Raw genomic sequence first — 14495 nt, 5'->3', positions numbered from 1 at the left:
AACATCAGGGCCCTTTAACTTGTCTGCATTTAGGAGCATAAGAGCCTTTTCAGTCTTACTGACCCCGTTAATCAAAGGACTTTGTCAGTGTGAACTATTAATACCTGGCATGTAAGGAAAAGTGTTTCTTGCCATTTCAAGATGTAGGGCCCATTGTTTTGGAAGTGCCTTATTCTAAAGATGACTTTTCGTTATTCAAAGCTGACACTTTTGCAAATATGGTATGGTTGCTTGTGGGTTTTGTTATTTCTTTTTTTGCCCCTGAAGGATTTTGAATGCTTGGAGGTTAGGGGCTTGTATTACCCACTGTACCTAGAGAGTTAGAATTTAGATACAGTAGACGAACTGTGCTTGTTCAATATGACTTTAAAAACGCTTTAACTAGAGGCCCTTATAAATGATACCTCAAATCTTATTTTAAGGTTGAAAGTCTTGAGGGTTGTTTGATGTATCAGATTTGTCATGAAATGCCTTCTGACATACTTCCTGCTCTGAATGACTCCTGGTCTGCCTCATCAACCTGTGAAACTACAGCTTGTCCCTGTGGCTGACTCTGCTCTTCTCAGGTGAAAAGTACTTTACTTGAAAGTGAAAGTGCTAGTCGCTCAGTCGTGTCAGACTCTTTGCAACCCCACGTGCTGTAGCCCACCAGGCCCCTCTGTTCATGGAATTCTCTGGGCAAGAATACTGGAGTGGGTCACCTTTCCCTTCTCCAGGGGATCTTCCTGACGCAGGGATTGAACTCAGGTTTGCGGCACTGCAGGGAGATTCTTTACTGTCTGAGCCACCAGGGAAGCCCAAATCCCTTGCTAACTTGGCCTAGGGAAGGTGGCCAGGTCTGAGCTGCTTGAGCTGGAAATTTCCTAGGAGGCTGGGGCACTGGAGAGGGGCAGCCCAGGGCTCTTTCTTTGGCCACTTTAGACGGGGCAGCTCCAGAGTGGCATAAATGAGCTGTTTGGTGCAAAGACTGTTAGAAAAGGGTTGGCTTTTTGCAGGTATGGTCTAGTCCTCTCATTTTACAGATGAAGAAAGTGAGCCTTGATAGTAAGTAACTTTTTAAAGGTTGCAGAATTCAGTAGGGCAAATTTGGAACCAGAACTGAAGTCAGAAGTTTTTTAAAAGAATGCACTTTCCCCCTCTTTATCTTTCATGTCTATCCAGGAGCTATGAAGACACATCTCTCGATTCCTTTCCTTATGAGTTATGCTTTAAAAACAGGTAGCTTTCAACCCAGTTCTCTGTGACAACCTAGAAGGGTGGGATGGCGGAGATGGGAGGGAGGTTCAAGAGGAAAGGGGCATATGTCTGTAGACCTGTGGCCCATTGATACTGATGTGTGGCAGAAACCAGCACAATATTGTAAAGCAATTATCTTGTAAAAACACATACAGGCAGTTTTTCTTTTTCCAGCATTGATTAGGAGACAGGAGAAAGAGAGGCCATATTTTTCTTTTCAATAACCTTGGTTATTTTTGGTAGTGTTGGGTCTCTGTTGCCCTGAGGGCTTCTCTCTAGTTGCGGCAAGCGCGGGCTACTCTGATTGTGGCGCTCAGGCCCTGGGGCGCGCGGGCTTCAGGAGCTCTGGCTCCCAGGCTCTGAAACACAGGTCAGTAGATACAGTGTGTGGGCTTAGTTGCTCCAAAGCATATGGGATCTTCTCGAACCTGGGATCAAACCCGTGTCTCCTGCATTGGCAGGCATATTCTTTTCCAGTGAGCCACCAGGGAAGCCCGAGACCACATTTTGACAAGTGTATTTGTGTTGAAACCTAGGATTAAGGAATAGTAAATGAACACTTAAGATCCTCTTAACATATTTAGGGGCTTCCCTAGTGGCTCAGATGGTAAAGCGTCTGTCTACAATGCAGGAGACCCGGGTTCGATCCCTGGGTTGGGAAGATGCCCTGGAGAAGGAAATGGCAGCCCACTCCAGTATTCTTGCCTGGAAAATCCCATGGACCATGGAGCCTGATAGGTTACCGTCCATGGGGTCGCAAAGAGTTGGACACGACTGAGCGACTTCACAGTCTTTCACAGTAACATATTTAGAGGTCAAAATGTGATACATTTTGAAGTCACACAGGCATCAATTTGGACTTTTTCCTTCTCATCCTTCCCAACCTTTTCAATTAAATAATTCTCTGTGTTATTTAGGCATTATTGATTACACCAGAAAGGAATCTGCACTTTTGGTTTGGTATTATTTTCAAGATATTAGGGAGGTGATGACTATATCATTTCATTAAACTTATTTTATGCATGGCTTCTCAATTTGCTGTAACATGCCATTTTAATTTGCTAATCCCAAGGATTCCTGTTGTAATACTGGAAGTTGTATTTTTGAATGGGCTGTGGTCTTAAGCTGGCTCTTTATCTTTTTTTGTTTTGTTTTGTTTCTAATCCTAATCAAAGCTTTGGTTTCTTTTTAACATATAGGAAAAACTTTTATCATAGAGGAAGCATCTACAGAGTTTATCCTGGTGACTTAAAATCTATAAATAGCCTGTGAAATGATTTCTAGCTCAACATACTGAATTTTGTCTGGTAGCAAAGAACTTTCAAAGCCTTTGGCATTCTGTGATCAAGGACATTAGTTGTTCTTGATTGCTTTTTAAAAAGAAAACATGTTTTCTAATTCATGTCCTGCAGAGTCTGATTGTATTTTACATTCATCCTTCTCAAAACTGCCTATTCTGATTTCTTTTTTTTTTTTTTAATTTTATGTGGTTTAACCATTTATTCAGCTCTGTGTGCTCTTGGTAAGTTAGTGTTTCTTTGGGAATTATTTGTGTCAAATGACAAAAACAAAACTATTTAGTAACCAGTTTGCAACCCTTTTTTTCAAGGGAAAACAGCCCATGGGCAGGAGGAGTACAGGACCTCACAAACAGTGGAGTGCTCCTCCCTGGGGATTTTGGGTGAAAGGGAGTTCTACAGAAGAACTCCTTAGAAGAGGCAGCCTGGAAACAGGATTCAACTGGCCAAGAGACTGGTCCTTTCCTTATAAAGCCAGCAGGTCCTATTTTCTAGGGTAATGTCATAAGCTGCTGCGGCTACTGCTGCTAATTCGCTTCAGTTGTGTCCGACTCTGTGCGACCCCATAGACGGCAGCCCACCAGGCTCCCCCGTCCCTGGGATTCTCCAGGCAAGAACACTGGAGTGGGTTGCTGTTGGAGATTACGAGTGAAATGACATAAAACAAGACACACACAAAAGACAGATGCACACTCTGGCTGGAGGAACAGAACTGGGCAAAAAACTAATTGCCTTTTATTATAAAAGCCCCTTAGGCAGAATTCCAGACTGCATGAATAAGCCTTTTCAGCACAGCGCATGTGCATACATATTATCATATAGCAAAGGGGAGTGAAATCCCTGTCTACTGCAGAGTCTGCCCAAAGCCCTCATCTCCTTCTTATCTCAAGAAGGGACTGCTCCCTCGTTTGCAAGGGACCATTAAACTCAAGGCTGTGTCCAGACTCTTTGGCAGAACGCCTCGTTTGCAAGGACGTTCAGCCCGAGCAGAGAGACCCGTTTGCAGGCACATCTCTGCTACCCTTTTAACCCTTCAGGTTGCCATTTCCTTCTCCAATGCATGAAAGTGAAAAGTGAAAGTGAAGTCATTCAGTTGTGTCCAACTCTTCGTGACCCCATGGACCGCAGCCTACCAGGCTCCTCTGTCCATGGGATTTTCCAGGCAAGAGTACTGGAGTGGGGTGCCATTGCCTAGTGAAGCTGAATTGGAGGATTGTGCATGGTGTATGGTTAGATTCCTTGACAGGTATTTCCCCTAAGTGAAGGCTGACTTGGGTTCAGATTTGTGATGTGGGCCAGGCTACTGGGTGGCGGGGTGGTCCTGATATATATAGTATGTTGTGTGTTTGGTCACGTTAGTCGTGTTCGAATCTTTGTAACCCTTTGGACTGTAGCCCGCCAGGCTCCTCTATACATGAGATTTTCCAAGCAAGAATATCAGAGAGGGTGGCCATGCCCTCTGCCAGGGGATCTTCCCCACCCAGGGATCAAACCCACATTTATGTCTCTGCATTGGCAGGTGGATTCTTTACCACTAGTGCCACGTGGGAAGCCATGTGTGTGTGTGTGTGTGTGTGTGTGTGTGTGTATAGACACATATGTGTATATATATGTGTATGTGTGTGTATTAACTTTATCATTTGTCAAAGTAATTTTTCTGACTATAATCAGATGAGCACTTTATAAGACAGATTTAAAGTTTCTTTTTTTTTTAACACAGAAGATAACTGATGTATATAAAGAATAAGAACACTTAAACTTTTTTATTACTTTTTTTACATAAAATTTTTAATGAAAGAAAAATTTCAGCAATCTGAATTTTAAAATCTGAAATTTTAGGATGTTATCCTTCACCTGAAAAAAACAGCTCAGTTGGATCTTAATGTTCTATTTGTCATATTTACTCTATTTACTCCTCTGATCACAAATAATAGTAATACTCTTTGTATTTGTGTAGCAGTGAGAAAGGTGGTGCTAGTGATAAAGAACTTGCCTACCAGTGCAGGAGATGTTAGAGACATAGGTTTGATCCCTGGATCAGGAAGATCCCCTGGAGGAAGAAATGGCAACCCGCTCCAGTTTTCTTGCCTGGAGAATCCCACGGACAGAGGAACCTGGTGGGCTACAGTCCATAGGGTCAGAAAGAGTTGGACACTACTGAAATGACTTAACACAGGAGAAATACTAACCTATGATGTCATAGCTCTTCATTGCAGTCCTTTAAGGATGTAGTTAGGTATTATCTTTATTTAGCAGTTCAGTGGAAACAGTGTCAGACTTTATTTTCTTGGACTCCAAAATCACTGCAGATGGTGATTGCAGCCATGAAATTAAAAGACGCTTACTCCTTGGAAGGAAAGCTATGACTAACCTAGATAGCATATTAAAAAGCAGAGACATTACTTTGCCAACAAGTTCCGTCTAGTCAAGGCTATGGTTTTTCCTGTGGTCATGTATGGATGTGAGAGTTGGTCTGTGAAGAAAGCTGAGTGCCGAAGAATTGATGGTTTTGAACTGTGGTGTTGGAGAAGACTCTTGAGAGTCCCTTGACTGCAAGGAGGTCCAACCAGTCCATCCTAAAGGAGACCAGTCCTGGGTGTTCATTGGAAGGAATGATGCTGAAGCTGAAACTCCGGTACTTTGGCCACCTGATGCGAAGAGTTGACTCATTGGAAAAGACTCTGATGCTGGGAGGGATTGGGGGCAGGAGGGGAAGGGGACAACAGAGGATGAGATGGCTGGATGGTATCACCGACTCGATGGACGTGAGTTTGAGTGAACTCTGGGAGTTGGTGATGGACAGGGAGGCCTGGCATGCTGTGATTCACGGGATCACGAAGAGTCGGACACCACTGAGCAGCTGAACTGAAGCCCAAATTTGGGTTTCCGTGATGACTTAGCAGTAAAGAATTTACCTGCTAATGCAGGAGATGCAGGCTTGATCCTTGGGACAGAAAGATCGCCCGGAGAAGGAAATGGCAACCTGTCCCTGTGTTTGTACCTAGGAAATCCCGTGGACAGGATCCTGGAGGGCTATAGTCCATGGGGTTGCAAGAATCAGACACTACTTAGAGACTAAACCACTACTACCACACCCAAGTTTAGAGGTTAAATTTCTCTCTAAGCTTAACCTCTAGTTAATGGGAGAACTGAGTCCTGTCCCGATTCCCAACTAATGTACTTTCCACTACTGTGAAGGTAAATTGCTCACTGATGTATATATACATATATCTAAGTATAATCATATGTATATATATACACATTCTGACTAATATGCTGTTGATGGAATAATTGTCACTGAGTTGTGTATTAATAACATCACAGTGTGTGCATGCTCAGTTGTGTCCGATTTTTTGCAAGGCTGCCAGGCTTCTCTGTCCATGGAATTTTCCAGGCAGAATACTATAGCAGGTTGCCATTTCCTCCTCCAGGGGATCTTGGTAATTAAGTATTAATTTGCTAACCCTCTTTTCCTTTGTGAACAACAGATGGATTTGTGAATAATACTGATAGCTAAGTTTGGAAAAGCTAGAATCCAGAAACAGATTTCGAGGTAATAAAGCCTCTGTGACGACTGATAAATATAAAATATAAAATTTTTATGACCAATTTGTTTCCAAAAGGACCGTATAAATTCTATCTAGTAATTATCAAGTGCATTCTCTACATTTCTTAGAAGATTAAATGCCAACTTAATAGAAAAACTTATATTCCTGTGTGTCTAACCAAAGAGAGGTCTGAACTGCGACATTTGGTGAAGACAGGTCGTCCAAGTACGGATATTTTACTTCAAAAACTGCACACATGGGTAAAATGCTTTCCAAAAACAAGAATGCTTTATTTCAAAAGGAAGTGTTTTATGTTTTCTTTCTTTGACATTTAAGGATTGCCAGCTGCCTGGAATTGAATGTGTTGCTTTATCGTTTAAAAATTAAGGAAGAAATAACAGTACAATGTGTGTTTGAGATTTCAACATACTCATGAATCATAACATTGGAAATCCTCATTCCTAGATTTGATATTTAATAAATAATAATTGAGTGGCTATCTATGACATATCAAAGATGCTAACATTTATCTGGAAAATACTCAGAACTGTATTTCCTGATATCAAAAATACTGAATTCACTTTTATTTTTTAATTTAATTTTTATTTTATATTACAGTGTAGTTGATTTATGTTATGTTTTAGGTATACAGCTAAGTGATTCAGTTATACATGCACAGATATCTATTCTTTTTCAGATTCTTCTCCCATATAGGTTATTACAGAATAGTGAGTAGAGTTCAGTATGCTATAAGCTAGGTCCTTCTTGATTATCTATCTTATATATAGTAGTATCAGTTCAGTTCAGTCGCTCAGTCGTGTCCGACTCTTTGCGACCCCATGAATCGCAGCACGCCAGGCCTCCCTGTCCATCACCAACTCCCGGAGTTCACCCAAACTCACGTGCATCGAGTCAGTGATGCCGTCCAGCCATCTCATCCTCTGTCATCCCCTCCTCCTGCCCCTAATCCCTCCCAGCATCAGGGTCTTTTCCGATGAGTCAACTCTTCGCATGACGTGGCCAAAGTACTGGAGTATATATATGTTAATCCCAATCTCCTAATTTAGCCCTCCTCCCACCAACTTTTCCCCTTTGGTAACCATAACTTTGTTTTCAAAATCTGTGAGTCTGTTTCTGTTTTGTAAATAAGTTCATTTCTATTGTTCTTTTATATTGTACCAACATAAGTGATATCTGATCCTTCTCTGACTTCAGTTAGTATGATCATCTCTAGGTCTACCCATGTTGCTGTAAGTGGTATTATTTCATTTTTTGATGGTTGAGTAATATTCCATTATTATATGGACTCTTATAAAATTACACATCTTCTTTATCCATTCCTCTGCTGATGGACATTTATGTTGCTTCTGTGTCCTGGTTATTGTGAATAGCGTTGCAGTGAACACTGGGGTGCCTGCATCTTTCTGAATTATGGTTTTCTTCGGATATATGCCCAGAAGTGGGATTGCTGGATCATATGTTAATTCTGTTTTTAGTTATTATTTTTTTTTTGTAGGTTGTGGAAACTTCCATAGATTTATTGAGCAACTTTCAAAGATCATCTTTAAAGGAAGAGTTCTTGAAAGTTTCAATGAATCAAACCCAATTGCACGTAATAATATACTTTCTTATGGTTATATCTGAACACACTGATTTTGAAACTATAGTGCAGATAAAAAACAGTAATCTTGCAATGCAGTGTTGGATTTAGTGTCAAAATGGATATGTGAATTAAGAGGTGCATAGTAAGTACTCAGTCAGTATATGTTAGCTAGTTTAAAGTGGTATTACATTGCAACTGAAGACCACACAGCTCCTGTTGGTTCCTGACAGTCTCAAAGCAAATATTTTAAAGAACTGCAGAAATATTCTGGCAAAATGAAGCCACAGCTTTCGAAAAGGATCATAAAACTTTGATCAGTATAGAGAACAAGCCTTTATTTCTGAAACTGTAGTTAAACATTGGCCAAAGATTGGCCACAGTGAACATAAACTAGATTCTGGCCATATGAGAGAGGATCCACTGGAGTTTGAGATAAAGGCCAGAATTTTGAGGGATCATTTATTGAAACAAACACATGAACTGCATATTATCTTGAAATTTCTGGCTATGGCCAAATTCTACATTTGGGCCCTTTTCCTATTAAAATTGAAAAGCATCACTCAAAACTGAATATAGTCTTTTTTGCTTTCCATAAAAAGTTGATTCAACTTGTTGGGGCCTACTTTTACACTGTTTGGAAAAATCTGTATTCTTCACGTGTGTGTTCTCAGTTGTGTCCAGCTCTTTGTGACCCTGTGGACTGTCCACAGGCTCCTCTGTCCATGGCATTTTCCAGGCAAGAATACTGGAGCAGGTTGCCAGTTCCTACTCCAGGTATTTCTAGTTTTATAAGGAACCTCTGTACTGTTCTCCATAGTAACTGTATCAATTTACATTCCTACCAATGGTGTACGACGGTTCCCTTTTCTCCACACCTTCTCCAGCATGTATTGTTGTAGATTTTTTTTAGTAGTAGCCATTCTGATTGGTGTAAGGTGATACCTTATTTTTTGTAATTTAGATTTGCATTTCTCAAATACCTAGCGATGCTGGGCATCCTTTCACGTGCTTTTTGGCCATCCATGTGCCTTCTTTGGCAACCCACTCCAGTGTTCTTGCCTGGAGAATCCCAGGGACGGGGGAGCCTGGTGGGCTGTCGTCTCTGGGGTCGCACAGAGTCGGGGTCGCACAGAGTCGGACACGACTGAAGCAACTTAGCAGCAGCAGCAGCAGCAGCAGCAGCGTGTGCCTTCTTTGGATAAATGTCTATTTAGATATTCTGCCCATTTTTGGATGGATTGTTTATTTATTTTGATATTGAACTGCGTTAACTATTTCTACATTTTGGGGATTAATCCCTTGTTGGTCTCTTCATTTGAAAATATTGTCTCCCACTCTGTGGGTTGTCTTTTCATTTTACTTTTGGTTTCCTTTGCTGTGCAAAAGCCTTTAAGTTTAATTAGGTCCCAATTAAACTTTTTTATTTTTTATTTTTCTTTTTATTTTCATTAACTTTAGGAGATTGATCCAGAAAGATACTGCTGTGATTTATGTCAAATAGTGTTCTCCCTGTGTTTTCTTCTGAGTTGTGTAGTATGTGGTCTTAGGTTTAGTTCTTTGATAACATTTTAACTTTCTAAGTGGCACATAAAACAATTGCTTTACGAATCCATGGTGTCTTAAATTGGATGAAAATCAGTATAATGTAAAGATCCTCATCAACTTTTGAGACCCCTTTTGTAATAGGTTGTTGACAGTGTACATGTCTTTATGAATATGCCTCTCTCCTTGTACTCAGTGTTGGCCAGAAATCAAGGCAGAATTTTCACTTACGGTTAACTTTGGAGACAGATATATGACAAAAAATAATTGGGAAGTCTGCTACATTTGAAAAAGGAAACTCCAACCTGAGATCAGTCCTGGGTGTTCTTTGGAAGGAATGATGCTGAAGCTGAAACTCCAGTACTTTGGCCACCTCATGCGAAGAGTTGACTCATTGGAAAAGACTCTGATGCTGGGAGGGATTGGGGGCAGGAGGAGAAGGGGACGGCAGAGGATGAGATGGCTGGATGGTATCACTGACTTGATGGACGTGAGTTTGAGTGAACTCTGGGAGTTGGTGATGGACAGGGAGGCCTGGCATGCTGCAGTCCATGGGGTCACAAAGAGTTGGACACAACTGAGCGACTGAACTGAACTGAACCTGTGTATGTGTAGTTAGATATATTTTCTAAGTTTACAAAGCTGAAAGCTAGTCAGCAGAGCAGGATCCAGTGGATGGTCTTTGTGAGATTGTTCTGTATCCACTACAGAGTGACCACAGGGTGATATTCGATGCAGAGCCTTCGCATGACCAGCCATCCAGCAGCTCTGTGTGTCTCCGCAGGCTGATGATCCCTTGGTCGCTGGATCATCTGTTGACAAAGCTCGTCATTGGGCACATTCACCAGAAGCACTTCTAGTACTTTTCCTCCAAAGGAACAAGCCCAGGTTGTCACAGTTGAGGTTATGTTCTTCTGGTTCCTTCTGACCATTTCATGCTTAGAGTGTGTAGTGTGCGATGGCGCATCATAGCGCCAGCATTTTGTGTGGTTTGAGCGCCTTTCACGGGCGGACATAATCCTGTGAATTCAGCGGTGTCCATGTGCTGCCCCCCTCCCCTCATCCCAGGGATATCTGAAGACTCCTGGGCACAGCACTGTGGCGGCAAGGGGGCCCTGCGGGGAGTGTGAGGCATCTGAGAAAGCAGATGAGGGCCTGTGTCTGGGACAGAGGAGAGAGTGGGCAGAGCTAGAAGCACGCACCCTCGCGGGCCATCTTACTGACTTTGTCCTCATTCTGAGAACCAAGGACGTTCTCTAGAGGTTCCCTTTACTACATCCCCCTCTTAAGAAAAAAAAAAGATATGCCTTTAAAAAGCTCTCTTCTGAAGTCTGGATTTTGTATGTGTTAGGGGTGGGGTATATTAAGAGGGGATAGGTTGTGGTGGAGACCTGCTTCTAAGGATTAATCTGGGTGAAAGCCTGAGTCGGGGGGGAAAAATGGGTTCCATGTGAATAGACAACTTTAAAATAGTTTCTTGTCCAGGAAGAAAACAGTCCCCAAACCCACTTTTCACTCTTGTTTCAGTCTCCAGGCCCCTGGAGCCTCTTTGCTCTCACTTTCATCACCCCGGAGCAGCCTGGATCCCAGAGATCCGTTTGCACTGGCGGTCAGGGCTCACCTGGGATCCTTCCTTCCCTGTGATCTCAAACCGTGCCTCAGACTCACTGGGGCACAGATCCAGTTTCTCTTCCGCACTTGAAACATGTACTTAATTTCCCCTAATCCTTTACTGGGTTAGTAGGCTTCCAGTTCTGACTCATCCCATTTTTAACTCCTAGCCCCAACCTGCCCTACAAAGTGGCAAAAGTTGGCCACCATCCAGAGACTCTCAAGTCTCAGTGATGCAGCTTCCTTAGTGTCTCTCCGAATTCATCTTTCCTTACTATCACTGTCTGATCATCTTTTGCCTGGTCTGCTATTCTGCCTTTTAGTTCTTCAGTTAAAAATATATGATTATGATAGCTGCCTTGAAATTTTGCTGGGAATGTTAATTTAAATGCAGTGTGTGAAACATGTAGCATAGAGCCTCACTGTTAGTGACGTTCTGGGTTTCTTCTATCTCCTGCTCGTTCATTTCTGTCCCTGGCTCCAGGTTTTAGCCTCTCCCTTTTTGTTTGTATCCTGCTACCAGAGTTGTTGTCCCCAGAGTGCCCTATTTAAGTGCCTTTAGTGTTTCTGCATTGCCTGAGTGTAGCCAGACCTCCTTAATGTCACAGCCCCAGGCCCACCCTTTTCATCCCATCCTAACACCTTTCCCCGACTCTCAAAGCCTTTCTTGCATCTTATGTTCCAGGTACATTTGACAACTGGGAGTTGTCTGAAAACCCTGCTTTGAGTTTTTTGTTTGGTTTTGAATCAGAGTTCCCTTTTCTTTTTTCTCTCCTATCTCGATTGTTGAGAACAATGTGTGTCTATATGAATGTCTGTGTGTAACAAGTGCACACAATCTCACAAACTGTTAGTCATCCCAGGGGATGGGCATGAGGTCAGCTCTGCCGTTGGTTAGACATATTATCTTGTCCAGAAGTGACTTAAACTCTATATCTGTGTATTTTCATCTGTTGAGTGAAGTACGGTTTAAATGGATGGTTTTTGTTTCTGCCTGGACCCAAACTTTGTTATAACCCAGGTAAAGCTATTCTGTAGGAGGAACTGAGATAAATCTCTATCCTTTGCCTTCTAATAGAAGTTAACAGCTTTAGATGTTGACTGGATTAGGAAATAAAGAAGTAGTTGGGTGAAGAGCAGGCACCTTATGTACATTATGTCATTTAATTCTTTGCAGCCTCACCTGAGATAAGTAGGTATTTAGCAGATAAGATAATGGAGGACTGGAAAGGTTAAGTCACCTGCCCAAGACATCAAGCTGGTTAGCCTGTGGTAGCTGTTGGGCTCTCCCACTAGCAGCCATGCCTGAGCGGAAGTGGGTGCTTCAGCTTTCGTCAGCTGTGGTTTCTTAATACAGTTTTTCTCTGGACCATGAAGTGTTTACTCCAGACAGTTTTTGGGGAAAAGTTTTTGGTTGCATGTACGTGTTCATCCTGGGGTTTGTGTTATTTCCCTTTCTTCCTGGGTAATATTTCTATTTAAACACCAGTGAAATCAACTCATAATGCTTGGCTCTGTGTTATTTGTGCTTATTTTTCTCAGAAAGCAAATGTTCGTTTAACAGAATAGGAAAGGGATGAAATCCATGGCAGGTGAATGGATAGCCTTACTGCATCGTTGCTCACTTTAATGTGTCTGGAATCCTGTATAGCCCAAAAGCAAGGATTTCAGTGCCTTGACAGAGGTGGTGTAAGTGGGGGTAGGAACAGTAACAAAGAGGGAGGCAGCAACGGCTCGGGTTTGTTGAGCTGAGCCTGATGCGTGTGACTAACGCATGTGAGGATGTGCATACACGTGTGTTACACTTCTGTATACATTTTGCATGCATGTTTCTAAGTGCTTTACTTGCATTTGCTTTTTCAATCCTCTCAATAACCCTTTGGATTATCATCTCCATTTTTTAGATGAGGAAATCAAGGCACAGAGAGGATAGGACACTTGCTTAAGTTCATAGAGCTAGGATTCATGCTTGCAGTTCTATATCTGAGTTAATTGAAATTTGTATTGTTAACCTGTTACACTGTTGAAATGTCTCTCAACTAATGTGTATCTCCTTTTTTGGTGTTTGGACTCAGTGCACTTTTTGGAGGGCATTAGTATGTTTTGGAGAAGGCAATGGCACCCCACTGCAGTACTCTTGCCTGAAAAATCCCATGGGCGGAGGAGCCTGGTGGGCTATAGTCCGTGGGGTCGCTAAGAGTCGGACACGACTGAGCAACTTCACTTTCCCTTTTCACTTTCACACATTGGAAAAGGAAATGGCAACCCACTCCAGTGTTCTTGCCTGGAGAATCCCATGGACGGGGGAGCCTGGTGGACTGCCGTCTATGGCGTTGCGCAGAGTCGGACACGACTGAAGTGACTTAGCAGCAGCAGCAGCAACAGTTTGTCTTCAAAGTAAAAATAACTAGGCCTTGTGGGGTTGTACTAAGTCATTGGAATTAGTGAAATATCCTGGAAGAACTAAGACAATCCTTCTTATTATGTGTTATTAACCATGATATTTTAAAAACGCAGATATGAAAGTATTATAGATTGATGAAGATACTTTATTCTATAGAATGTCATTGAAATGGAAATTTTTCGTATGTTTCAGTGCTGGCTGGTGAAGTAGATTTGCTTTGAATTACAGCACATAAGCAATTTTTTAAATATTTGGCAGTAATAAGTAAACACCTTTTCTATTTAGCAAGCAGTGGATTCTAAAATGATATTTTGCAGGAAGAAGGTTTCAGCCTAATAGAGACATAACAGCATGTGTATGTTTTAACGTCTTTATGTTAAAACTCAGTATATTCTTCTTCCCTCTGCTTTTTTCGTTTTTAGGTCTTCACCAAAGAACATGGATGAAAATGAAACCAACCAGCCCCTGATGACAACTAGCCAGTATCCTAAAGAAGCAGTAAGAAAGCGCCAAAATTCACGGAATTCTGGAGGAAGTGATTCTTCTAGGTGTTCCAGGAAGAGTTTCAAACTGGATTACAGACTAGAAGAAGATGTAACTAAATCAAAGAGAGGAAAGGATGGGAGATTCGTTAACCCTTGGCCAACATGGAAAAATCCCTCTATTCTAAATGCTCTCAGATGGCTGATAATGGAAAGAGATCACAGCGGCGTTCCATGCTCCAAAGAGGTAGCGTCTGTCTTCCGAGTGCTGTGTGTTGCTCTTCTTTATAAAATTATTGATTTATTGGCTGCGCTGGGTCTTGTTTGCCGTGTGGGCTTTTTCCAGCTGTGGCGAGCTGGGTCTGCTTTCCACTCGTGGTGCCCAGGCTTCTCGTTGGCAGCAGCTTCTCTTGTTGCAGAGCACAGGATCTGGAGCATTTGGGCTTCAGTGACCGCAGCCTGTGGGCTCGGGAGTTGCAGCTCCCAGGCTCCAGCACACAGGCCCAGTAGCCGTGCTGCGCAGACTCCGTTGCTCTGCGGCGTGTGGAATCTTCCAGGCCAGGGACCAAACCCGTGTCTCCTCTGCTGGCAGGCAGATTCTTTCCCACCGAGCCACCAGGGAAGTCCCGTGTATTTGCTCTTAATATATGTATTTCTTTACTTTGCTGTAAATTGTATTATGACACTCCAGTTAGGTAATCAAGCCCTTTTATATGATAAGGTTGTGGAGAGATGACATGAATAAGGTACCTTCACATTCATTGTGGAGCA

General features: G+C 42.3%; 1 protein-coding gene across 4 annotated transcripts in view; it reads left to right on the top strand.

Moving 5' to 3' along the window:
* Nucleotides 1-14495, top strand: part of NAPEPLD (N-acyl phosphatidylethanolamine phospholipase D) — a 92894-nt gene that overhangs the window by 56328 nt on the left and 22071 nt on the right. For all 4 annotated transcript variants that reach the window (XM_052638663.1, XM_052638660.1, XM_052638662.1 and 1 more), the window contains one exon: nt 13665-13971. In XM_052638663.1, the coding sequence (XP_052494623.1) occupies nt 13681-13971 (291 nt within the window). In that variant the 5' untranslated portion in view covers nt 13665-13680. The remainder of the gene's footprint in view (nt 1-13664; nt 13972-14495) is intronic.

Source organism: Budorcas taxicolor, chromosome 4 (assembly GCF_023091745.1).
Source record: "Budorcas taxicolor isolate Tak-1 chromosome 4, Takin1.1, whole genome shotgun sequence".
In the NCBI taxonomy this organism is placed as follows: domain Eukaryota; kingdom Metazoa; phylum Chordata; class Mammalia; order Artiodactyla; family Bovidae; genus Budorcas; species Budorcas taxicolor.
Note: the sequence above shows the minus strand (reverse complement) of the source record. Positions and strands in the feature narration are given on the sequence as shown.